General features: G+C 52.5%; 7 protein-coding genes across 7 annotated transcripts; 4 read left to right on the forward strand and 3 right to left on the reverse strand.

Moving 5' to 3' along the window:
• Positions 1 to 421: 421 nt before the first annotated feature.
• Positions 422 to 2,339, forward strand: VTN31DRAFT_5164 (uncharacterized protein; the record flags this gene model as incomplete). The annotated part of the gene is made up of 5 exons (XM_069405633.1): positions 422 to 501; positions 561 to 578; positions 653 to 777; positions 860 to 1,991; positions 2,054 to 2,339. 5 exons carry the CDS (start codon positions 422 to 424, stop codon positions 2,337 to 2,339), a joined length of 1,641 nt encoding a protein of 546 aa, XP_069260677.1.
• Positions 2,340 to 2,966: 627 nt separating this feature from the next.
• On the forward strand, positions 2,967 to 4,861 carry VTN31DRAFT_5165 (uncharacterized protein; the record flags this gene model as incomplete). Its single annotated transcript, XM_069405634.1, has 4 exons — positions 2,967 to 3,121; positions 3,187 to 3,498; positions 3,570 to 4,203; positions 4,286 to 4,861. The coding sequence occupies 4 exons, from the start codon at positions 2,967 to 2,969 to the stop codon at positions 4,859 to 4,861; spliced, it is 1,677 nt and encodes a 558-aa protein (XP_069260678.1).
• A 341-nt stretch (positions 4,862 to 5,202) lies between these two features.
• On the reverse strand, positions 5,203 to 6,451 carry VTN31DRAFT_5166 (uncharacterized protein; the record flags this gene model as incomplete). The annotated part of the gene is made up of 4 exons (XM_069405635.1): positions 5,203 to 5,223; positions 5,277 to 6,203; positions 6,255 to 6,383; positions 6,449 to 6,451. The coding sequence occupies 4 exons, from the start codon at positions 6,449 to 6,451 to the stop codon at positions 5,203 to 5,205; spliced, it is 1,080 nt and encodes a 359-aa protein (XP_069260679.1).
• Positions 6,452 to 10,985: 4,534 nt separating this feature from the next.
• On the forward strand, positions 10,986 to 15,008 carry VTN31DRAFT_5167 (uncharacterized protein; the record flags this gene model as incomplete). The annotated part of the gene is made up of 3 exons (XM_069405636.1): positions 10,986 to 11,667; positions 11,725 to 14,280; positions 14,335 to 15,008. 3 exons carry the CDS (start codon positions 10,986 to 10,988, stop codon positions 15,006 to 15,008), a joined length of 3,912 nt encoding a protein of 1,303 aa, XP_069260680.1.
• Positions 15,009 to 15,953: 945 nt separating this feature from the next.
• Positions 15,954 to 18,155, forward strand: VTN31DRAFT_5168 (uncharacterized protein; the record flags this gene model as incomplete). The annotated part of the gene is made up of 10 exons (XM_069405637.1): positions 15,954 to 16,052; positions 16,112 to 16,132; positions 16,210 to 16,258; positions 16,312 to 16,387; positions 16,452 to 16,677; positions 16,740 to 16,860; positions 16,917 to 17,260; positions 17,316 to 17,438; positions 17,510 to 17,915; positions 18,001 to 18,155. The coding sequence occupies 10 exons, from the start codon at positions 15,954 to 15,956 to the stop codon at positions 18,153 to 18,155; spliced, it is 1,620 nt and encodes a 539-aa protein (XP_069260681.1).
• Positions 18,156 to 18,618: 463 nt separating this feature from the next.
• On the reverse strand, positions 18,619 to 19,593 carry VTN31DRAFT_5169 (uncharacterized protein; the record flags this gene model as incomplete). Its single annotated transcript, XM_069405638.1, has 4 exons — positions 18,619 to 18,885; positions 18,950 to 19,153; positions 19,226 to 19,473; positions 19,548 to 19,593. The coding sequence occupies 4 exons, from the start codon at positions 19,591 to 19,593 to the stop codon at positions 18,619 to 18,621; spliced, it is 765 nt and encodes a 254-aa protein (XP_069260682.1).
• Positions 19,594 to 20,480: 887 nt separating this feature from the next.
• VTN31DRAFT_5170 (uncharacterized protein) lies at positions 20,481 to 21,957 on the reverse strand (the record flags this gene model as incomplete). Its single annotated transcript, XM_069405640.1, has 2 exons — positions 20,481 to 21,730; positions 21,783 to 21,957. 2 exons carry the CDS (start codon positions 21,955 to 21,957, stop codon positions 20,481 to 20,483), a joined length of 1,425 nt encoding a protein of 474 aa, XP_069260683.1.
• Positions 21,958 to 22,844: the final 887 nt, after the last annotated feature.

Below are 22,844 nucleotides of genomic sequence, written 5' to 3' on the forward strand. Positions count from 1 at the left end.
GGTGGAGAGTTACGGGTGCAAAAGGGGGATGAGAGAGGAAGTTTTGTATCCACTGTAATCTTCCCGGGCTGCTGGAGACGACCAGCTTGACACAGACATTGGTCTTCTCCGCATGGTTCGGCGGATCGCATAACGTCACTCTTCTCCACGATCTGGTTGTTGTTGGTGGATGAACCAGGTGTAGTACACAGTAGGTTATGGCCCATAACCGACGGAGCGTTGTTGCACGGATCCCCCTCTGATTGTCATTTAAAAATCTCCCGAAGCCTCTTGATATAAAAAGCTCGCGTCTCTCCTCCACTTCTCACCCTTGTCAATTCTTCCCCGTTCCCGAAGAGGGCTGCGACCGTGATTGATTATCCGGACCGTGGCAGCAGTTGAGTGAGAGGAGAGCAAGGAACAGGACCGTTGTGCCGCCATCATGGGCATCCCAAAGTTCTTCGGGTTTCGCGGCACCAGGCTGAACGTCGCGGTCGGCACGATTGCCGGCCTTGATTTCTTGTAGGTCTCGAGAATTTGCCACGAAGACATTGAGTACCATGGCTGACTGTGATCGCTAGGTTGTTCGGCTATGACCAGTATGCGACGACCCCGCGCGCGATGCCTGCAATCTCATTTGAAAGAGTTGATCGGAGACTAACGATGACTACAGAGGTGTCATGGGAGGGTTGTTGACCCTGAATTCGTTTGTCAAGACGTTCCCCGAAATGGACACTTCGTCGGAGGCATTCCAAGCGCTCTCAAAGCCCGAAAGAGACCATCAATCAACCATTCAAGGTACGTACACCCCGAACGTGCAGACAGTAGAAACCACCCCCTCCCCTTCGCGCCGGAAACTTACGTTCGTTCCCCTCTACAGGTATTTCCGTAGCCTCGTACAATGTCGGCTGCTTCATTGGGGCCATCATGTGTATCTTCTTGGGTGATTTGCTCGGCCGCCGCAAGACCATCTTTTTGGGTTCCGCGATCATGGTGGTCGGGGCCGTCATCATGACTAGCGCGTTCGAATTGCCACACTTCATCGTCGGTCGTATCATCACCGGAATCGGCAACGGCTTGAACACTTCGACCGTTCCCACTTGGCAGTCTGAATGCTCCAAGTCGCATCGCCGCGGACAACTCGTCATGATTGAAGGCGCGCTGATCACCGGTGGCATCTGCATCAGCTACTGGCTGGATCTTGGATTCTCGTTTTTGGATCCCAGCACCGTCGCCTGGCGATTCCCGATTGCCTTCCAGATCGTCTTCGCGGTGATCATTCTGGCGACGGTCATGTATCTTCCTGAGTCGCCCCGCTGGTTGATTCTCAAGGGTCACGAGCATGAAGCCGCCGAGGTCTTGAGTGCCCTAATGGATAAGCCCATTGATGATCCGCTGGTGAAGCACGAGTTCAACACTATCAAAGAGCACGTGATGCAGACCGCCACGGTCGCCTGGAGCGAGTTGTTCCTGATGAACGAGGACCGTCACCTCCATCGTGTCGTTCTGGCCTACGTCAACCAGATGTTCCAGCAGATCTCGGGTATCAACCTGATTACCTACTACGCAGCGACCATCTACGAGACCAGCATTGGCCTGAGCGGCTTGGTGTCGCGGATTCTGGCGGCTTGCAACGGCACCGAATACTTTCTCGCGTCCTGGCTGCCGGTCTTTATCATCGAAAAGGCCGGCCGCCGCCCTCTGATGTTGTTCGGTGCCGCTGGCATGTCCCTGTCCATGGTGGTCCTGGCCGTGTCCACCAGTTACGTAGGCCAGACCGGACCTGGTATTGTGGCTGCCATCTTCCTGTTCGTCTTTAACACTTTCTTCGCCTGGGGTTGGCTGGGCATGACGTGGCTGTACCCGGCCGAGATTGTGCCCCTACGGATTCGTGCGCCTGCCAATGCGCTGGCGACCTCGGCGAACTGGGCGTTCAACTTTATGGTCGTCATGATCACGCCGCCTGCGTTCGAATCCATCGGCTACAAGACCTACATCATCTTTGCGGTTATGTATGGATCCTCTTCCTCCTCGACGGCTATGATGGCGCATGCTGACTTTTTTTTTTTAACAGTAACGCTTTCATCTTCCCCGTTGTGTACTTCTTCTACCCCGAGACCGCCTATCGGTCGCTCGAAGAGATGGACAACATTTTTCGCAAGACCACGTCGATATTTGATGTCGTCCGGGTGGCTCGCGAAGAGCCTCGCCTGTACGGCAAGCACGGCGAGCTGCTCATCTCCGCTGAAGCCGGCGAGAATGTGCACGGGGTCACCCAAGGATCAGACGAGAAGGGCCAAACGGTCATTCATAACGGCGATAGTGAGGCACAGGCTGGAAAGAGCTCCGAGTCTGACTAAGTTATGCAAAGAGCATCTCATTGGATAGAGGCCATCTTTTTATCATTTTTTGTCATGCACAAATATACCCGAGAAGTTTCTCTTGGATAGAACAAATCGGAATCCATCAAGATATAGACCGAGATTAACAATGTCAACGACTCCGACAACGAGGATCATTTCTTCCCCAACCTGAGTCTCCGACAATCTCATTGGGTCCAACCAGGCTTAGTCAGATAATTGAGTTTGCTAAAGCTCCGATCCCGCCCTAAACTTTTCCTCATCGGGATCACCGTCGTCGGTATCTTGATTTGACCTTGGGACGAGTCAGTGCCAATCTTACCATTTATTTCTGGAGTCTGGACGGCGGTGATGGACTCTTGTCAAGCTTCCGAGTTGTTTATGGCGTTAATTCCAAGCCATGACTCATTATTTCTAGGATCCATTGGATGCGAAATATATTTTGGACACTTGCTCATCAGATGCAATAAAAAAACTCTTTCCGCAATACTAGACGTGAATCTCGGCTATCAGCACCACGACGCTTGGGTTCTGTCGGAGTTGGTATAACGGACTGTGACAAGCCAAAAAAAAAAAAAAAAAACAAGAACCATGCCCGCAACCGAGCATGACCATGAACAGCCTCCAATGGAGGACTTAAAACGAGCCGAGGAAAACACCATCACACCCCCTCGCGGTGGTGCGGGGACGGTGAATGATGAAGAAACCGCCAGCACCAGCGACATTGACGCCGAGGCGGGCGGCGAGGAGCCCGACCTCGCGACGATTGACCGAGTCTATTCGTACGTTTCTGCTCTTCCATTCCTCAATTGAACGGCATGGTTAACACTTTTGATTGATCATGCAGAAAACTCGACCGGCGGATCCTCCCGGCTTTTTGGATTCTGTACTTTCTCTGCTCGGCCGTGCGATCCAATGTTGGTCTCGCGCAGACGATGAACGCGGAGGTCGAACATGACCTGGGCTCCGTGTTGAAGATCTCGCCGGAACAGATCTCCACGGGTCTGGCTTTGTTCTACGTCTGCTATGTGGTGTTTGATCTGCCGTCGAATCTGATCATGACCCGGCTCAAGCCGCATGTGTGGATGAGTCGGATTGTGGTGTCGACGGGGGTGATTGGGACGTGTATGGTGGCCATGAAAGCGGCGTGGAGTTTCTAGTAAGTCATTTCTTTTTTTTTTTTTTTTTTTTGATATCCATCGTGATTTATGATGGAGCTGACGGTGATAGTTTGCTGCGTCTCCTGCTCGGAATCGTCATTGCAGGCATGTGGCCTGGCATGACATACTACCTGTCCCTGTTCTACCCTCCGTCGCGCATGGGCAAGCGCATTGGTCGGTATTTTACCGCCGCACAGGTCTCTGCCGCCGTCGTCGGCCTGGTCTCCGCCGGGTTCCAAAAAATGGACGGCATGCGCGGCTACGTCGGGTTCCAGTGGATGTTCCTGGTGTATGGGGTAGTTACCATTGCGTTTGGACTCGCGCTGCTCTGGTGGCTGCCGGATCGACCTGCTCGACCGGGGACGGCGACAACCACAACGCCGTCCGGCGAACCCAAAGGGTTGCGTGGAAGCATCGCAACGCTATGGCGGCGACTCAGTCCGCAGAGTCCTCCGGCATTGACCGGCCGTGACGCACAGATCCACTACCATGATCTCACGCGGGTGTACCACAACAATGTCTGGTCCCTGCGCGACCTAGTCCGCGTGCTCCTCGACTGGCGCCTCTGGCCACTGCTCATCATGTACTTTGGTGTGGTGGGCGTGGGCATCGGGACACAGAGCTACGGTACGGTCATTATCCGGGCGACGAACCCGTCGTTGAGCGACATTGAAGTTAGCTTACTCTTTGCACCGATCTGGGTGGTAAGTTCCACCTTCCCTTCCCTTCCCCATCCCGTTCCCCCCCCCCCCCCCCCTCCCTTACTGACAAACTCCATAAAAATAGATGGACCTCCTCGCCATCCTCCTCGTCACCCCCCTATCCGACCGCTTCCACCACCACCGCAGCCTCTTCTTCTGCATCCCCACCCTTCTACAAATCCTCGGCCTCCTCCTCACCACCTTCGCCGGAACCGAAACCAATCCCTGGCCTCGCTACGGCGGACTCTTGATCGTCGGGTTCGGCCTGGGCCCCACCGTGCCCATCACAATGACCTGGACGACAGAAGTCTTCCAGCCGCGGCACGGCGAGGTCGGCGTCGCCGCCGCCTCAGCACTCGTCTCGGGCCTGGGCAACCTCGGCAGTATCCTGACCACCTATGCCCTGTACGCGGGCTGGCCGAGTGACTACATGGCGGAGGGTCGCGCCAAGTACCGCAAGAGTAACCTCGTGATGATTGGGATTCTCTGCGGGAGCATCGTCGCGGCGGTGGTGATGCAGGTGCTTGTCAGGGTTGTGGATGGGAAACGCAAGAACGAGGATGGGGATCAGGGACGGAATTATTTGGATGGTGCGGCGCGGAGAGAGCAGCGGGAACGTGGGTTGGATGGGTTGTTGCCGTGGAAAAAGGCCGAAGCATGAAGCTGTACTACTCTCTGATACACTGTACCACGCAGATAGAATCATGAACTAGATAAAAGTCATTTTTTATCGTCGCATTATCTATGCTGGCATTTGCATGATTATTAACCATAACACCGTGACCCATGTTCTTGTTCCATCACGCGCGAACACATCGCGACTGGGAAAAGAGAAAAAAAAATAACCGGGGAATCAATCCACAAGTCATAAACCGTTCCTGCAAAACATATCGGCATAACAAAAGTGGTCTAAACGTAATGGACACGAAAGGCACAATGAAGTCTTGCTTCGAAGTTCAATCAATGAGCCCGAACACACAAAGACGCCGAAAAACAAAAAAATCAGTTGACACCGCCGCAGAGCTAAGTACTTCGTCAGCCAGGATTCGTGGTCAGAAAAGGGAAATCGGTCTTACCGTCTCAACAATGATGCCAGTGACCTGGTAAGGATCGGCATTGCTGGCCGGCCGGCGGTCCTCGAAGTAGCCCTTGCCATCCTTGGCGACCTGGCGCGGGATCCGGACGGAGCCACCACGGTCGGCGACACCGTACGTGAACTTGTCGATCGAGCCGGTCTCGTGGCGGCCGGTCAGACGCTCCTCGTTGCCCTCGCCGTAGACGGCAATGTGCTCGACGTGACGGGCCTCCAGCTTCTTCATCGCGGCCTCAATGACCTTCAGGCCACCCTCCTTGCGCATCGCCTCAGTCGAGACGTTGGTGTGCAGACCGGCACCGTTCCAGTCACCGTGGATCGGCTTGGGCGCGAACGACACCTGGACGCCAAACTCCTCGGCCACGCGGTGCAGCAGGTATCGCGAGATCCAGAGCTGGTCGCCCATCTGGATGCCCTCGCAGGGACCCACCTGGTACTCCCACTGCGACGGCATCACCTCCGCGTTGACACCGGAGATGTTGATACCGGCGTACAGGCAGGCCTTGTAGTGGGCCTCGACAATGTCCCGGCAGTAGACCCGGTTGGTGCCGACACCGCAGTAGTACGGGCCCTGCGGACCGGGGTAGCCGCCCTTGGGCCAGCCCCATGGCCAGCCATCGGGGCCGAGAAGAGTGTACTCCTGCTCCAGACCGAACCAGAAATGCTCCGAAGCATGGGCTTCCATCAGCTTGGCCGCCTCGTGGCGGTAGTTGAACTTGTTGGGCGTGCCGTCCGAGTCCCAGGTCTCGCAGAGAACCAGAATGTTGTCGCCACCGCGGAACGGATCGGGGAAGAAGGCAACGGGGCGCAGGTAGACGTCAGAGCTGTCACCCGGAGCCTGACCGGTCGAGGAGCCGTCGAAGCTCCACTCTGGAAGCTCATCTACCGACGAGACCTTCTTCGGAAGAGTCTGCAGGGTAAAGTTAGCTTCGTTCAATTCCAGACAAGAGTGAATTAATACCTTGGACTTTGAGCGAACGTGGCCAACCGAGTCAATCCAGACATACTCGGCAATGATCTTTCCCTTCTGGTCGAGTTCGAGGAATTTCCGCAGGTTCCCCGTGTTCGAGGATAGCGCAGTGGAATCAGCCTGCACAATCAGTACTACTGTCAGACTCGATCGTTGGTAGAACTTCTGACGGTCAATTGACGTACCATGACGAAGGCGGTGGACTGAAAAAGATCTAGTCTAGAAAGCAATGCAAGTGGCAGGTAAGGGATGTAGAACCTCGAGCAGAGGAGATTGTTCTAACCCCAAGGATTGAAAAAGAGAAAATAATAAGAGAGAAAACAATACTCTGTGTTTGGAAGGTCGAGCAGTTCTGGGGGAAGTTTCTTCATTTAAGTACGGACGGGCAGAGTGCGGGATTTGTCTTTCACGAATCAGGAGTGGGGAGTAAGGAAGAATGGGCGGTTTCGATTAACTAACTTAACCTAAAGGAACGTCCATACCCGTAGTTACTTACAGTTACTGTACGTATTTTCTCCAGCAACAGGCGGCGGTTTCGGGTGATTTCGCGTGTGCGGCTGTTTTTAGCACCAAAACCAGTCAAAAAATGGAGCAGGGTTTTCCCGCTTGGATTCTCGTTTCTTTTTCTCCCACGCGATCGACGGCTTGACTTGGACGTGATGCTCGAATCAAGGGCGGTTGCTTTATCAGTCGTCCTGCAGCCCGTATCGCCTATGACAGATGATGCTGATTCATACAATCATACAACCTCCCGATCGTTATCGGCATTACATAATGGTGATTACTGATTCCTGGGGATTTCCACTGCCCCGACGGCCTCCCGATAAGTTAACTAAGTTAACGGACTCTATTCACGTACTCATCAGTTCAACTTTCCGGGCGGAATCGTACTGCATCCTCCAGAGACTACGAGAAGTAGTCCCTCCTAGTCCGTTGCTTTCGACGGGATGCTAGTGATAGTCGGTTCCTGCAGCTCTAGAACCCTAGACCCTGCCATCGGACTCGCTGATAAGGCCACGCTTCTCCCCACCGCCACGCCAGTCCAGTCTAAAGCTGCAAGTCTTCCTCCACTCCGTCCTCCCGTCTTCTTCTGTGCTCCGTCCATATTCGCCCATCGTCAGACGGTTCAATGACCTTTCCTCCTCTTCCTCTGGGGTCAATTCTCTGGGGAAGACTCAAACAAGGCGCAGCTGTGGCAACTGTGGCGAAAACAATGCGGCTGTGAGAAGAATTCGATTATTTTTAGCACTGATTTTTCCCTGTTCTAGCCCAGTTTCAAGTCTCAATCGCCGCACAGTCGGTGATTGGCCGCCTCTCCCGATCGGTTTGAGGTTAGCGGCGCTAACCGATTCCGGCTAGGTTAGATCGGACGGGAGAAATGGCTGAATGCCTTTCCCGGACAGGATAGGCGCACAACACCTGGTTCCGAGAACCTGCATCAACTATTATTCAAACTGCATGGAACTTCCTGCAGAGATTCATCTGGAATCTCGCTCCGTCGAGAACAGAACTGACAAGTCATTGACAACGCACTTCACTGCATGTACGGAGTAATGGTGTTCCAAACCACAAATGGCACCCGTACAAGGCTCCGTCCTCGACGAGGCTGAGTTGGAGTGGGAAGAAAAAAAATGCTTGGAAATTCGCGTATGTACCGAACGCGGGAAAGCGTGAACCGTATTGGGCAAAAAGCCAATGCGCATGCAGATCCGGATTGGTGCATTCTACAGTAAATGCCTCATTCCAATTTTTCCCTCAAGAAATCACAGTGGATGGAATGACGGATCAATTATCAGAGCAAGGTTCTTTTGTTACAGAGCAATTGATATGTACGGAGTATATCAAAGCGTTTAATCCATGTGAAGAGGCAGGCAGGCTCGTGGGAGGACTGTGCACCGATACAGATAGAATTTTCTTCTTTGGCCTTGGCACGACTCTCTTATCAGGCAACTGTGATTGGCTGATCGACCTTCATGACACAACTCGCTGACTGATAACGATCCCTCCCTGCTCTTTCTGTAGACGAATCGAGGACACAAGGATGCGACGAGCATGTCAATGTGATCATCATCAATGATGTGATCCCATGGCGAAGAAGAAACCCTACGAGACTGGCTCCATGCAACGAGAATTTTGACGGAGTATCCGTACTCGTAGATTGTTTAGGCGTGTCCACGTCTGATAGTGGTAACGAGGCCTGTGCTGACCGCCATTCCTTCTTGCTCCATCTCCATGGAAATGGGTCCATCATCGTCAACGTTGACTCGCGCTTATGCACTAGCAGTAAACAGTATGGAACAGCTCCCGTTTAGAGTCTGATAAGGCCTGGACGGTCTGGACCCAATGGCGGCAGCTTTGAACAGAAGAGAATAATAACTCCAGATGATCAAACCCTTTCTTTCCGAGACGTTTAGGGATTCAAATCTCTCACCAGCAGAGAGGTACGAAGTACTTAAGCTGCTGTGACTCCCGAGGATCGATCTTGCTGGAAGGCCGAGCAATCTTCCCATCGATGGACCCCAGATAGAACTTGAGTTCGAACGTCGATCAACATCCGCCACAACATGTGGGTCGTGAAGGATGGTGACCTCGCAATGGACCTCTTGATGCCAAACCCCGACCTTTTCCTGCGTCAATGAAATCTAGACTCCGGCGTGTCTAAACGTGAGCACTGGGGACGGATCGACCGCAAGAAGCGAACCACGTGGTTCCGAATGGAGAAACAAGTGTCAGTGCACGGAGTGCGAAGCATGCCGCACCTGTTACGAAGTCGTTCCAGCGGGCAAGTGCGTCCATCCAAAAGGCGGTGACTACCTACCTAGTATTTACTACGAAGGTCTATTTGTTGGCCTTCTCGCGAGTCCTGTATGTTACGCTTCGCAAAGTCACAGGTCTGGCTCCAGCGACCAGTGAATTCCGATTCTCTTGCGATACTCCTGCTAACTAATTTTCCAATCGAACGTACGAGTAGTCCTACTATGCCACATGCCGCCGTGGAAAGTAGCCTACAATTTCCGTCCTCATTGAAGTCACCGCGTTTCGGGTCCCTCAAGTGGGAAGCGCAATGCGTTGAGGGCTGTCCCCAACTTTATATCCAGACCCGGCTACATATACTTACGTAGGGCACTGCATCTCTTTCCAGTATCCGCGAATTCTGGCCCACCCATACCTGTCTGCGGTTGTGGATGAAAGTTGACCCTTGAAAGCTCGAATTCAACGACACCCGTCATCTTCATAATTCCCGGTAGCTTCCTGATCGATAATCTCCTTTGCTGCCGTACGACCAGCCGCAGATTGCGCTTTCGCAATGTGCCGCCGTCGAACTGGTTTGAAGGGACTGTAGAGTGACGACTGATGAGAGCGTATCAAATTTTCCTTCGTTATCTTGGTTATGTCCGTGATTCATACGTCGCTGATGGGACATACCATGGCAGAGATGGAAAATTGTGCATGGTAGGAGGATTTTGCCAGCGATGTGGCTCACCCACAGCCAGAGACAGGTCTGTAGCCAGGATCAAGGATAGTTGAATGTACACGAGTAGATACGGCACGTCCTTTGTCCCTCTCTCCAAACGACATGTATCGTTCTTACTCTAGGGTTAGGGCTAGTAGCCAGAGCCCTATGCTTGAACGATGTGAGCCATATTATGAAATACGATGTAGTATCCTTCCACAAGTATGAACGGTGAGCTCACTTTGAAAACAACTAGTATCCAAAAATCCCCTAATCACGGAGGAGAATACTTGAGAGTCAATCCAACTGTGCTTGGACAAGACGAAACAGGCTCAGTGGCATCTACGACAGAAGGATATCTCGCCGGAGCTTCCCTCATCCTGCTTGCCTCAATGTCGGCGATATGCCTGGAAGGTTTGAATTGCACCAATCCGACTCCTCCAATGTCCAAAGGTTGCTCTCTGTGTGCTCGAAAAGAAAATAGTGGTTCTCACAAGATAGACGAATTTGAAGCATTGTATTTTCATCAGACCAACCTCGAGGAAGATGAAAACGGCGTCCAACGAGACTGTTTCATGCTTGTTCTCAGTTGTAGCTGTCCTGATTCTTCCAGATCCAACTTGGGGTCTTAATTGTTCACAGTTGCAGACCTGCGAGGTTGTTGACAAACAGAATGCCGTGTCGGAGATTTACCTCAGGGTTCGGGCACGGTCCCGGTCCAGTCGGAAGCTTTCCTTGGCGGAACTTTTGGCATTCTGCCGAACTGCGGGTCATTTCTGTCAGCATCGCAGAACTTGGGAACTCAAGAAGTGTGACCGTCAGAACTACAAAGCTCACACAGACATACGTATGGAGAGGCAGTACTTTTCACTGGGATTCACATGCCTGCGAGGCTGGCTTCTCAATGCCATCTCCAAGCGAGACAGGATTGATCCGATCAACCAATCTGCGTGGGTGGTCATTTCTTGGCCAGTTGAAGCCAAGCCGGTTATTCCGAGAACCGAATCCGCTCGTTTAGATCGTATTCTCCGTGGACCATTCTATAACAACCATATACGGAATCAACTGTTGGCTTGAACAGTTGATTTTTCGGATTCAGGAACCCCCGGAATAATTCCCAGAACACTGTTCTCTTGACCGACGGTCAACGAGAACAAAAATTGAAGTCATTTGTTGCCGATGAATGCACTACTTGCTGGCCAGGCGAGATATCTAGTCCATGTATCACCACGATTAACCCCATCTTTCGGACTCCTTGCCGCTCCGCCATGCACGTGGAGAAAGACTCCGAACCCGGAATCCATAATGAGCCCAAAGGCCGGGACGTAACCATCCCGCTATCAACGACAACGTTCTCCTTTCGCGATGTCACTCCGGTCGATGTCCAGGTTAGAGATTTGACGGTGCACTTCGACACAACACCGCCAGTATGGCAGGATCCGAGACAGCTGCTACAATGGAACGGGAAAAAGGAAAGCAGCTACAAGACAATCCTCGATGGCATCAATGCCCATATGCCGGCCGGCTCGCTGACGGCCATCATCGGCAGCAGTGGTTCAGGCAAGACCTCGCTGCTCAATATGATGGCCGGCCGGATGGAGTCATCCCGACTCAAGGTTGCCGGTTCCACCACGTTCAACGGGGTTTCGGACATCTCCAGTATCGGTAGCGCCTACGTGATGCAGGAGGATATTCTCATCCCTACTTTGACCGTTCGAGAAACACTCCAATATGCCGCGGAGCTTCGCCTCCCGCCGCCAATGACCGCCGCCGAACGAAGAGACATCGTCGAAGATGTGATTCTCGAGCTAGGATTGAAAGAGTGCGCCGACACGCGCATCGGTAACAGTGCGCGCAAAGGATGCAGCGGGGGTGAAAAGAGACGGACGAGTATCGGAGTACAGATGTTGGCCAATCCTTCGGTCTTGTTCTGTGATGAACCTACAACTGGTACGGAGAACGAAGTCCACTATCATGCTGTTTCGTTCGTTAACTGGAGGGCTCTAGGTTTGGACGCCACCAGTGCGTTTCAGATCGTCCGCACTTTGAAGTCACTTGCTCAGGGCGGTCGAACTGTGATTGTGTCGATCCATGCTCCCCGCTCGGAGATTTGGAATCTCTTTGACAACGTCATTCTGCTGGCTCGTGGAGGATCAGTATTATATAGTGGCCCTGTCTCCGAGTCGCTTCCCTACTTTGAAAGTTTGGGTTATTCGTTGCCCGAGTTTGTCAACCCGGCGGAGTTTTTGATCGATCTCGCGGCGATCGACAACCGAGCTCCAGACCTGGAGAGGGCCTCCTTGGCTCGTGTGGATGCACTCCGGCAAGCATGGAGGTCCAAGCTGGAAAAATCGGGCGCCCACACTGGCCGGGAAGCGAGACTAAACCCGTCATCCCCTCCGATCAAAGGGCATGTGAGACCGGCTCAGAGAGTCCCGTTCACTCAGGAACTCCGAGTTTTGACTTCTCGTACCTTCAAAACCACCGTCCGAGATCCAATGGGCATGGCTGCCAGCCTGTTCGAGGCCGTATTCATGGGAGTTATTGCTGGATGGATCTTTTTGCAGCTGGACAAAAGCCTGTCCGGCATCCGATCTCGTCAAGGAAGCCTCTACACTGCCAGCTCGCTCAACGCATATCTAGTGCTGACCTATGAGGTTTTTCGCCTCAGCATTGACATCCGATTGTTTGACCGAGAACGCAATGAGGGCGTTATCACCGTGCCCGGATTTCTTCTGAGCCGACGTGCGGCTCGCTTTCTGCTCGAAGATCTTCCGGTCCCTATCCTGTTCGCTGTGATCTTCTATTTCATGGCAGGATACCGGCGAGAAGTTAACACCTTTTTCGTTTTCCTCGGTATTAACATTCTTACACATTACATTTCCATGACCGTTGCCGCCGTGGCAATCGGCGTCTCCCGCAACTTCGCCGGAGCCAGCGTTGTCTCCAATCTCACCTTCACCCTTCAAACCTTTGCATGTGGCTTTTTCGTACAGGCCAACCAGATTCCCGTATACGTCCGGTGGCTGAAATGGGTCGCGTATAGCTTCTACATCTTTGGTGCGCTCTGCGCAAACGAGTTCATAGGTGTGAACGGCCCAGAGTATGGCCAATTCTATGACTGTCCGTATTCGGACGATCCCATGGATCCGGCATGCAAGCAATACACTGGCAGATTCATCATGCGAAGCTTGGGACTGCCTGACAATTGGATCTGGAGACCCTGCGTGATCTTGATGGCCTTCATTTTTGGATTCCTGATCCTTTCTGGACTTTTGCTACAGTACAACAAGTTTGCTCTTGGAATGGCGCAGACGCGCAAGAACGAGGGGGATCAGTCTAGTGCTCAAAAACAGCCCGAGACCAGACCAACACAGGGAGTCCGTCCGGTGACCATCTCGCTGGACAAGTATGCGCTGAATGTCAAGCAACGTGGACTTCCTTGGAAGCCTCCGAGAACGATTCCGATCTTGAAGCCCGTGACGACCCAGTTTCGCCCTGGCGAATTGAATGTGATCATGGGCCCATCGGGCAGCGGGAAAACTTCGCTTTTGAATTCGATTGCGCGTCGACTTCGTAGTTCTCCCACTACGGAGTATCAGGTGCATGGAAGCATGTCGTACAACGGTGCCATTCCTTCAGAAGATGTGATCCGCTCGGTAACATCATTTGTTACGCAGGATGACGATGACTTGATGCCCTCGCTGACAGTCCGGGAGAGTTTGCGCTTTGCGGCTGGACTCAGATTGCCACGCTGGATGTCCAAGGAGGAGAAGGACCGACGGGCCGAGGAAGTTCTTTTAAAGATGGGACTGAAAGACTGCGCGGATAATCTCATTGGCAGTGAGCTAGTCAAAGGCATCAGCGGTGGTGAGAAGAGGCGGGTGACAATCGCCATTCAAATCCTGACCGACCCGAAGATTTTGCTCTTGGACGAGCCAACGTCGGGCCTCGACGCGTATACGGCTACTTCCATTATCGAGGTCCTCAATCAGCTGGCAGCGGAGGGCCGGACCCTAATCCTCACAATCCATCAGTCGCGGTCAGATGTCTTTCAGCATTTTCACAATCTCCTCCTCCTAGCACGGGGAGGGCACACCGTGTACGCTGGTAGAGGCGCGGATATGATCCCATACTTCCGGTCCTTGGGGTACGAATGCCCATCCCAGACGAATCCAGCCGACTTCGCTCTGGACTTGATCACCGTCGACCTTCAGCAGGCGGATCGGGAAGCCATGACGCGGGAACGCGTCCAGCGTTTGATCATGGCATGGGAGCAGAAACCAAGTGAAAGGGGCCACCAGACGTCACATATCGCGACACCCGCCGAGTTGGGCAGTCTGATGAAGCAGATGCATCCGTTCCGGGTGACATTCCCGATCGTGCTCTACCGGTCGGCACTGAATCTCTTCCGCCAGCCGGAACTGCTCATGGCGCGGACGTCTCAGGTGATTGGGATTGCCATCATCATGGCATTGTTCATCGCTCCGCTGAAGAACGATTACCCGTCAGTCCAGTCGCGGATGGGTACCATCCAGGAGTTTGCTGCTGTGTACTACATTGGTAAGGATGCATTCACCGTGTACCTCGACGAATCTACTGAGAACTCGGGATTAGGGATGCTGCAAAACATTGCTGTTTTCCCACCGGAGCGCGACGTGTTTTACCGCGAAGAAGCCGACTCCTGCTACTCCGCGGAGACATTTTTGCTCTCCTACACCCTGCTCGAGCTTCCCTTTGAGGCCATCACATCGGTCATCTTCGGCGTCTTCGCCGCCTACGTGCTCAACCTGGAAAAGAGTGTCCGGATGGTCTTCATCAGCGCCTTCAACTGCTTCGCCATGGTCAGCTGCGGCGAATCCCTCGGAATCGTCTTCTGCACCGTGTTCGACCACATCGGTTTCTCCGTCAACGTGACCTCGGTGTTCCTATCCATCGCCACGATCATGGGCGGCGTGTTGATCCTGGACCTTAACGACGTCCTGCAGGCCATCAACCATCTCTCCCCCGTGATGTACGTCGTCGCCAACCTCGCGCCGTACGCGATGCGCCATCAGTCCTTCACGTGCACCGATGCCGAGCGGTTGCCGAGTGGCCGCTGTCCGATTGAGACCGGGCAGGAGGTACTCGAGCTGTATAACCTGGACAAGAACCCAAGGCTGAACGTGATGGCGCTGGGGATCACAGTGATCGTGTACCGTCTACTGGCGTATGCTCTGCTCAAGGTATTGCGCTGTCATGGCACATGGGTCCGGCTGAGGAGGCTCTTGTCCCGTGAGAAGCAATCATAAGCTATTGTCGTCCTTGCTGTATTCTGTCTGCGATGTAGCAGAACAGAAAGTATCGTTGCATAGGGGCAGGCAATGAGCAGCATCTTGAGTACTTGACCTTGTCAATTGAACCTTCACAGTACGAGTAGTACGGAGTAGCTAGTTGTAGGCTAATTTACCAATGCTCAACTGATTTGAGCCGCTCGTAACGAGCGCTCATCAGAATTGTAATGTCAATGACCTTGATTCTTTCAAATCGATACGATAAAAATCAACAAGGGTGAAATTCCCTGCGGAAGCTTATGTATGTCCCTAGCCGACAAAGAACTGACGTGATTTCGCCATCGGAAGATGACCAACCCCCCACCTCCCCAAGCTCACCCGCACTAAAGAGGACACTAAACTCGAAGAGGTTAGCCGGTTACGTAAGGATATTCCCGGCTCCTCCCAAAATAGGTTAGTAGATTACCCAATACAGTATCCGGTGACATTGAGTGTTTACGAAACTTGGCTCCTCAAAGTTCAAGCTAACCAGCGGGCGATTCTTAGCCCTGCAGCTGCATCTCAAAGCTAGGGCTTGATCAGCCTATTCAATGCAATCTACGCTCAAAGTCTAACTATCAGTTGTGATTTGATTTTTTTTTTCCTCCAGACTTTTCCTTTTCTGATCAACTTTGATAATTTTCCGATCGTGATCACCCCACGGTCCCCACCAGATTGTCGTCGAAAATTGCTTTTTCGTCGTGAATTCATGAGAGCACGTTGGACCAAAGCTATCAACAAGGATTTTTAGACTGGTAGATTTGATTACTGTATTGCATGGCTTGAATTGCTTCTTGATTCGATTATTTTCTGATGAAATCTTTTTTTTTCTCTCTCCATCCTTCTCAATAAAACTACTTGTTGTCACAGTCGTTGGATAGGCGATTGCCAAATACTGAAGACATCGCAACAACAACAACAACAATGCCCGACCACGATAATAAACAGCTCCACGTAGAGCCCGGGAATGATGGCGGCGAAAGGGGCAGAGAAACGCCCTTGGACGAAGATGAGGCCTTGCTGGTATGTACTAGATACCGAAAGAACGGGAGGCGGCGGGGCTGACGTATCGAGCCTGATAGGAAACAATGGGATACAAACAAGTGCGTATATTCATTCATTCGCCAGGGAGTTACTTTGTTGGAGGAAATTGGTCTGACGGAATCGCGCGGGTGCAAAGGTCCTGCATCGATCGTACACCTTGGCCGAGAACTTTGCGACGACTTTCGGTAGCGTCACCTTCTCGATGATCGCCAGGCTCAGAAACTAATCCTGATGTCAGCCGCTTTATACTTTATCGGAGGAGTTCGTGTCACCTTCAGCACGGGTATTGCTAGCGGGGGAAACCTGGCTTATTGGTATGATCAGCCCCCCTGTCGATAATCAAAACCAAGGGCAAGACCCTAACAGTTTCCTCCGCAGGACGAGCTATCTGGTCACCCTCGTGTTCACCTTCATCACCGCCGCTGTCATCGCGGAGGTTTGCTCGGCCTCTCCGTCGGCTGGGTCGATCTATCTCTGGGCGGCGGAAGCAGGAGGGCCAAAGTATGGTCGTTTACTAGGCTTTGTCGTCGCGTGGTGGAGTACAACGGCCTGGACAACATTCTGTGCCAGTAACACTCAGGCTGCCGTCAACTATATGCTTTCAGTATGAATAGGGTCGCACTGGTTCGACGGAGCTTTTTTTATTTTGCGACTGACCATGCTCAGGAAATCAGTGTGTTCAACCTCGACTTTCCCACCACCACGAGCGACGTGAAATTCCGTGCGGTTCAGTGGATATGCACTGAAGTCTTGCTGGCGTTGGCCGCGCTGGTCAACTTCCTCCGACGTAAGCGGTTGAACCCATTATGCGGGGCAGCGATTCGAGCTAACTGCTGTGCTTAGCACGTTACTTTCGCTACGTTTTCTACATTTCCTCGGCATTTGTCCTGCTGGACTTCTTCCTGAACATCATCTGGCTCCCCATCGGCACAGCTAAAACTTGGGGCTTCCGCACCGCGAACGAGGCATTCCTGTCGAGATATAATGGCACTGGCGCGCCGGAGGGTTGGAACTGGTGCCTGTCGTACCTTGCCACTGCGGGAATCCTCATCGGATTCGATGCCTCGGGCCATGTTGCGGAGGAGACCAAGAATGCCGCCGTGTCCGCGGCGCGAGGGATCTTTTGGAGTACCATTGTCAGCGGGATTGGAGGGTTATGTGCGATTATTCTGTTCCTGTTCTGCGCGGTAAGTCTGCATCGCCTTACCACTGCCGTTGAAGATTCGTCGCTGATTTCCGTAGCCCGATCCGGAAACGCTGTTTTCCTTTGGCGCTCCACAGCCATTTGTCCCGCTGTATGCGGTTGTCCTGGGGAAAGGGGGTCACATCTTCATGAATATCGTCTGCGTCTTCACCCTGTGGTGTGTAAGTATTAGCCCGTCCCGCATGGAGAGTCTCCTCCCCACCCCGTGTCGAGCTAACAGATCTATCTCCAGAACACCGCCATAGCGATCGTCGCCGCGTCCCGGCTCGTATTCGCCGTGGCTCGAGACGGCGTGCTCCCGTTCTCGGGTTGGGTCTCGCGCGTGTCCGAGTACGGACAGCCGATGAACGCCGTCATCGTTGTCTGGGCCGTAGCCTCGCTCGTGACCTGCACCATTCTTCCATCCTCGGTGGCGTTTACGTCGCTCATTTCGGCCGCAGGCGTCCCCACGGCCGCCGCCTACGGCCTCATCTGCCTCGGTCGGATCTTCCTGACACCCAAGACCTTTCCGAAGCCAAAATGGAGTCTGGGTCGATTGAGTAAGCCATTCCAGGTCATTGGGATTCTCTGGAACGGGTGGATCGTGGCGGTCCTATATTCGCCATATACATTCCCGGTCACGGGGGAAACCTTCAACTGTAAGTCCCCATCCTTCTTGGGAGTGATTCTGGGAAAAAAGAAAAAAAAAAATAAAGAAAAGAAATTAACCAAGTTGGATGCCAGATGCTCCGGTCATCATGGGTGGAGTCACCATCTTCGCTCTTCTCTCGTACTGGTTTACACCCGAGGAAGCGTGGTTACCACGAAAACGTATTTCACATTTTATCGAGAGCAAAGGGGTGGCGACGGAATCGACGAGGGAGGTACGACGTTCATAGATTGAAATAGACTTGGGATGGTTGGCTATGATGAAACAGATAGACGTTATCAACTTACCTAGGTCCCGGGTAATAATCCTTACCAAAGTTTTCGGACGTTTTGATCAAAGCCTATGATAATCGGAATACAGAATGTCTCGCGAGGGTTACGACGTCCCTGAGGAAGAATAATAGATGATGAGGGCAGTCTTTTTTTTTTTCTTCGATCGATAATACTGGTAGAAGAGAATACAGCCTTCACTCGGCAGCATCAAATGGCCTGTGCAGAACGCTTGGGAGATTATCCATGAATGGAAGGAAGGTTCACAATTGGACCGGGCCGATATCGGCTTGCTTGTAAGAAGAATCAATGTAGACAACTAGACACACCGTGAACAGGAATAAGGACAAACTGGTAGACTCGAAAACTGCTCTCTGAATTGCCCGATGACAGTTACATTTCGTAAAAGTAACAAAAAAAAAATCAGACGCACTTCCCTCCATCCACCACCAAATCCGTCCCATTGACAAACCTGCCCTCATCACTCGCCAGGTACAGGCACATATTGGCGATATCCTCAACATCGCACAACCGACCAAGCGGGACATCCTTGATGAACTTGGCGCGGTTCTCGGGGGTATCTTCCATGCCGGTGAACATGGAGAAGAGCCCGGTGGCCGTGAGAAGAGGGCAAACGTTGTTGATGCGGATGTTGTGCTTGCCGAATTCGGCGGCCAGACCTTTGGTTGCCTGCCAGGTAGTCGTCAGTCTGGATGAATGGATGGATGGCAGGGAATGATGGAGAACAACGCACGTTGGACACCGCCCCCTTGGACGAATTGTACCAGACCAATCCCGGACGGGGTCTTTGCGCTCCCGTCGAGGAGATGTTGATGACGGAACCGCCCTGGCCCTGTTCAACCAACCGCGGCATCACCGCCTGGACGGCCAGGAAGATGCTCTTGACGTTGACGTTGAAAACACGATCGAACTCGGCCTCGGTGACTTCCAGAGTCGGCTAGATAATTTTCATGTTAGCATCCCAAATCTCGCAAAAAAAAAAAAAAATAACTGAGAGGGTGGATTTTACCTTATTCCTGTAGCTTGTTCCCGCATTGTTCACCAGCACATCTAGCCGACCAAACTTCGTGAACGCAAGATCCACGACCGCCTTCCAGTCCTCCAGTTTCGTCACGTCATGCTTTTGGAACACCAGATTCGATGGATTCGTCGCAGCCACCTGCTGACCCTGTTCGACGTTGATATCGGTCAGGATCACCTTGGCACCTTCTTCACCAAAGCGTTTGGCGATGGCGGCTCCGAAGCCAGAGCTACCGCCTGCATGATGTCATTCTCTCTGTTAGATCCGATCCTTCATTTTCTTAGAGAGCAAAAAGGTGGTGGGACAATACCGGTCACAATCGCGACCTTGCCTGCGAGTCTTGTTCCTTGAGGCATGTTTGCGATGACTTTGAAGAATTTCCGGATTGATGGTCGGACAAGTGTTTGGGACCACTCGTTTACTCGGATCTGGATTCTCTGGGGGATTTTATACCCCGCAAAAGACTAACACGAGTTCAATTCGCGGGGTTAATCCTTCAACAGGGACGTAAAGTCGGAGTTGATGCGGGACTACCCCGGTATTCGCACAGATCTCCGAACGCATCCCGCATGGATAAAATTGACAGAGAGCTCCTGGCGATCGATCAAATGGGGGTTTTCCAGCCGTTGGCTCCGAAACCGAGGCCCGGAAGTGGTTGTCTGGATTGATGTGGATAGACTAGTGGGAGGATATGACAGGCTGAGCAGGGGCCATGCCATGAGGAGAAATGGATTGGAATGCACTTTGGTCCAAATAACTTACTCTCTTGGGATAGAGAGCATTTGATTGCTTACCTGCTTTCGCCGCTGATTTAGGGTTTCCACGGCACCCAGACCGATCCACTCGAACATCGGCTCGTTGTCCGTGCCAGAGCTTGTCTTCGCTAGCCAAACCTCAACATCTCGCTCTCTGGAGAGACGAAATCTAGTGCAAATGTCGCAACTCTCAATGAAAGGATAAATGTCCGAGTATGGAGCACTTCGTAGATACTTTTTACAATCTATAAAGAGATAACTACTTACACTGAAAAGCGAAAAATCCTGGCAGAAATTCAGTCGCTCCTGCTAGAGGGCGAGCAAAGTAAGAAAAAAAAAAAAAAAAAAAAGAAGAAAGGAGAAGAAAAAGACAAAACTGTCATGAAGTTACATCAACTTCCATGCTTCCATGGCAACGGTGATGGCCTGGAATTAAACAATCTGGGCCGGATGTGACGAAACTCTTCGCCTGACGTGGCTCTCCTGCCTTACACCATGGTTGTCTTGGTCGTAGTCGATGTCGATGTCAAGGTGGTGATTGTGTTGAAAGTCGGTGGCAAGGTAGTCGTTGGAGCGCCATTGTCATCGCATAGAACGACATACGTCTTGTCGACCTTGACAATATTGTAAACCACTTCTTCTTCAATCGTGGTTGGCGTCGGCTGAGGAGTGCTGGTTTCTGCGACATCAACGGCCTGAGCCTGGAAAGGTAGACGGATGTTGGTGGTGTCAACCACTTGAGCTTTGATGGAGGGTTGAACTGGAGCGGTGAATTCCGGTGTCGGAGTGGATTGGGTCGCCGGCGCCAGGCCCTCGACAAACCACGTCTTCGCAAGTTCATCCGCGTATTTGCTAGCCCGCTCGGGTCCACGCTGGATTGGCACTTTACCCGGAAGACCCTCCTGGTTCACCAGGATGTTCTCAGAGCTCAGCACGTCGGGGACCTCGAACTTGCACTGGGAAGCCTCGTCGTCGCCCTGGAGCGTAAACACGGAGCAGTCCTCCACCCTGCCCGAAAGGCTGGTGCAAGTGTCGACGGCCTGTTGCAAAGTATCCGGATCCCAACCCTGAATGAAGTCGCCGTGGTAGCCGCAACCAGTCGGATCGCCGGTCGAAAAGATGAACTCCCCCTCCTCATCTTTGAAGGCGTACGTATTCACGATGGTCTCGAAAAACAGGCCGGGCAATCGCGTCTCGAAGCCCTCGGGGCAGGTGCCGTCATTGACCAAGCTGGGATAGGCAACGTGCGACTTGTGGTCCTCCGAGTCCGTATTCTTGCCATCCCAGCACGAAGGGAACATCAGCTCCAGTCGGAGGCCATCTGGGCAGTTTTCGTCGAGGAATTGTTTGGATGGCATGGTGTGGCGGTACAGCGACGGCTCGGGAGCTTTGTTATAGTTCAAGCAGTTGAAACCCAACGCTTTCTGCGACAGGGCCAGCTGCGACACCTGGTCACCGGACCACGACGACTTTTCGGGATCAGGGACGGGCCATGGGAAGTCGCGCAGATACTGGTCGCCCGCAATCATGCGGAAGTTGGGCGGGAACGCCTTGATGTTGTCTCCATTTAGCAGATAGTAGACCAGCATGCCGCCCACTGTTTCAACCAGAGCCGTCGTGCCGTTTGTGTATCTGAAGTACAGGGCGGGAGTCCAGTAGGCAGACAGGTCCTCTTTGACGCCACAAGAGGTGCAAGACCCGGCCATCAGTTGGGCGTTATCCGCGGCGGGGCCGAAGTCTGCTGAAGTCAGAGGACAAACAACATCAGGGAACCATGGCGGAGAACGTACTATCTGAACCATAGATGAGATGGACGTGAGTTCCGATCCCGCCGAAGGATTGCAACGGGTCAAGACGAGCAATGCCACTTTGGGCGCGGCATGGCAGTCGCCAGAAGGCCTCAACGTGTGTGGCCCATGTTATCAAGGCTGCAATCGCAGTCTGCAGGCTGATCGGAAGCTTCATCGCTTCAATGGACGAGATGATTCAGCAGTTGGAATCAATGGCAGGTCTGAAACCCAAACAAATAAGAAGCAAGTCAGAGCGGCCCGTGATCGATCTACGACCACCAATCCAGGGCAGAAAGAATGCAGCTCGTTGCTTTGATGGGACCAGCCGAAAGGTGCAAAGAATGCCGGAGAACGAGAAAGTGTCCTGAGGGCAGTCAAGACTCAAGAACTCCAGATGAAGAATCCCTCGGCGCGTCCGATATCTGTGTTTTGATGGGATTCACAGTCGCCAGGAGGGACTTTGGATCACGGAATGTGGTGGACAGACACAAAGAATGTGGTTGTCTCTGGGCAACCAAGGAATAGAATCTTTATTCAGACACACAGTGTCAAATTCGAAGGAACGGCGGATTCGACAGAGGAGCGAATGAAGGACTGTCTCTACTAGAGAGTGAAAAAAAAAAAGGCGAAAGGAGCGACAGGACAGACGATGTTCAATCGACTGTCGCGGAGCCAGTGAAGCGGAGTTTTTATAAAGAAGTACCTAGGTATGAAGGTAACTAGCAGGAGAAAAAGAAAAAGATGGGAGAAGCGAAAAAACCATTCAAGATAAAAAAGCTCATGAGGCAAAAGAGCCAGCAAGCCGGAACAATGAGCTGAATAATAGAACAATGGATCCGAGGTCTACAGTGTTCTGATCCAAGGGTCCCACTGCCCAGAGCCAGCGGATCTCGTTGAGTAGAAGTACTCCCTAGTACTACAGAGTATATGGGTTTGCCTTTCCCGTCTCTCACACAGCAGCAGATGAAGGCCAGCATCTTTGCGCGCCATGGTAAGTTTAATGAAAAGCTGAAATGCGCCGCGGTTCCAGGATGGACGCTATGGTTTGGAATCCTATTGTGA

This window comes from Thermomyces dupontii (genome assembly GCF_041956625.1).
Source record: "Thermomyces dupontii strain NRRL 2155 unplaced genomic scaffold VTN31scaffold_4, whole genome shotgun sequence".
In the NCBI taxonomy this organism is placed as follows: domain Eukaryota; kingdom Fungi; phylum Ascomycota; class Eurotiomycetes; order Eurotiales; family Trichocomaceae; genus Thermomyces; species Thermomyces dupontii.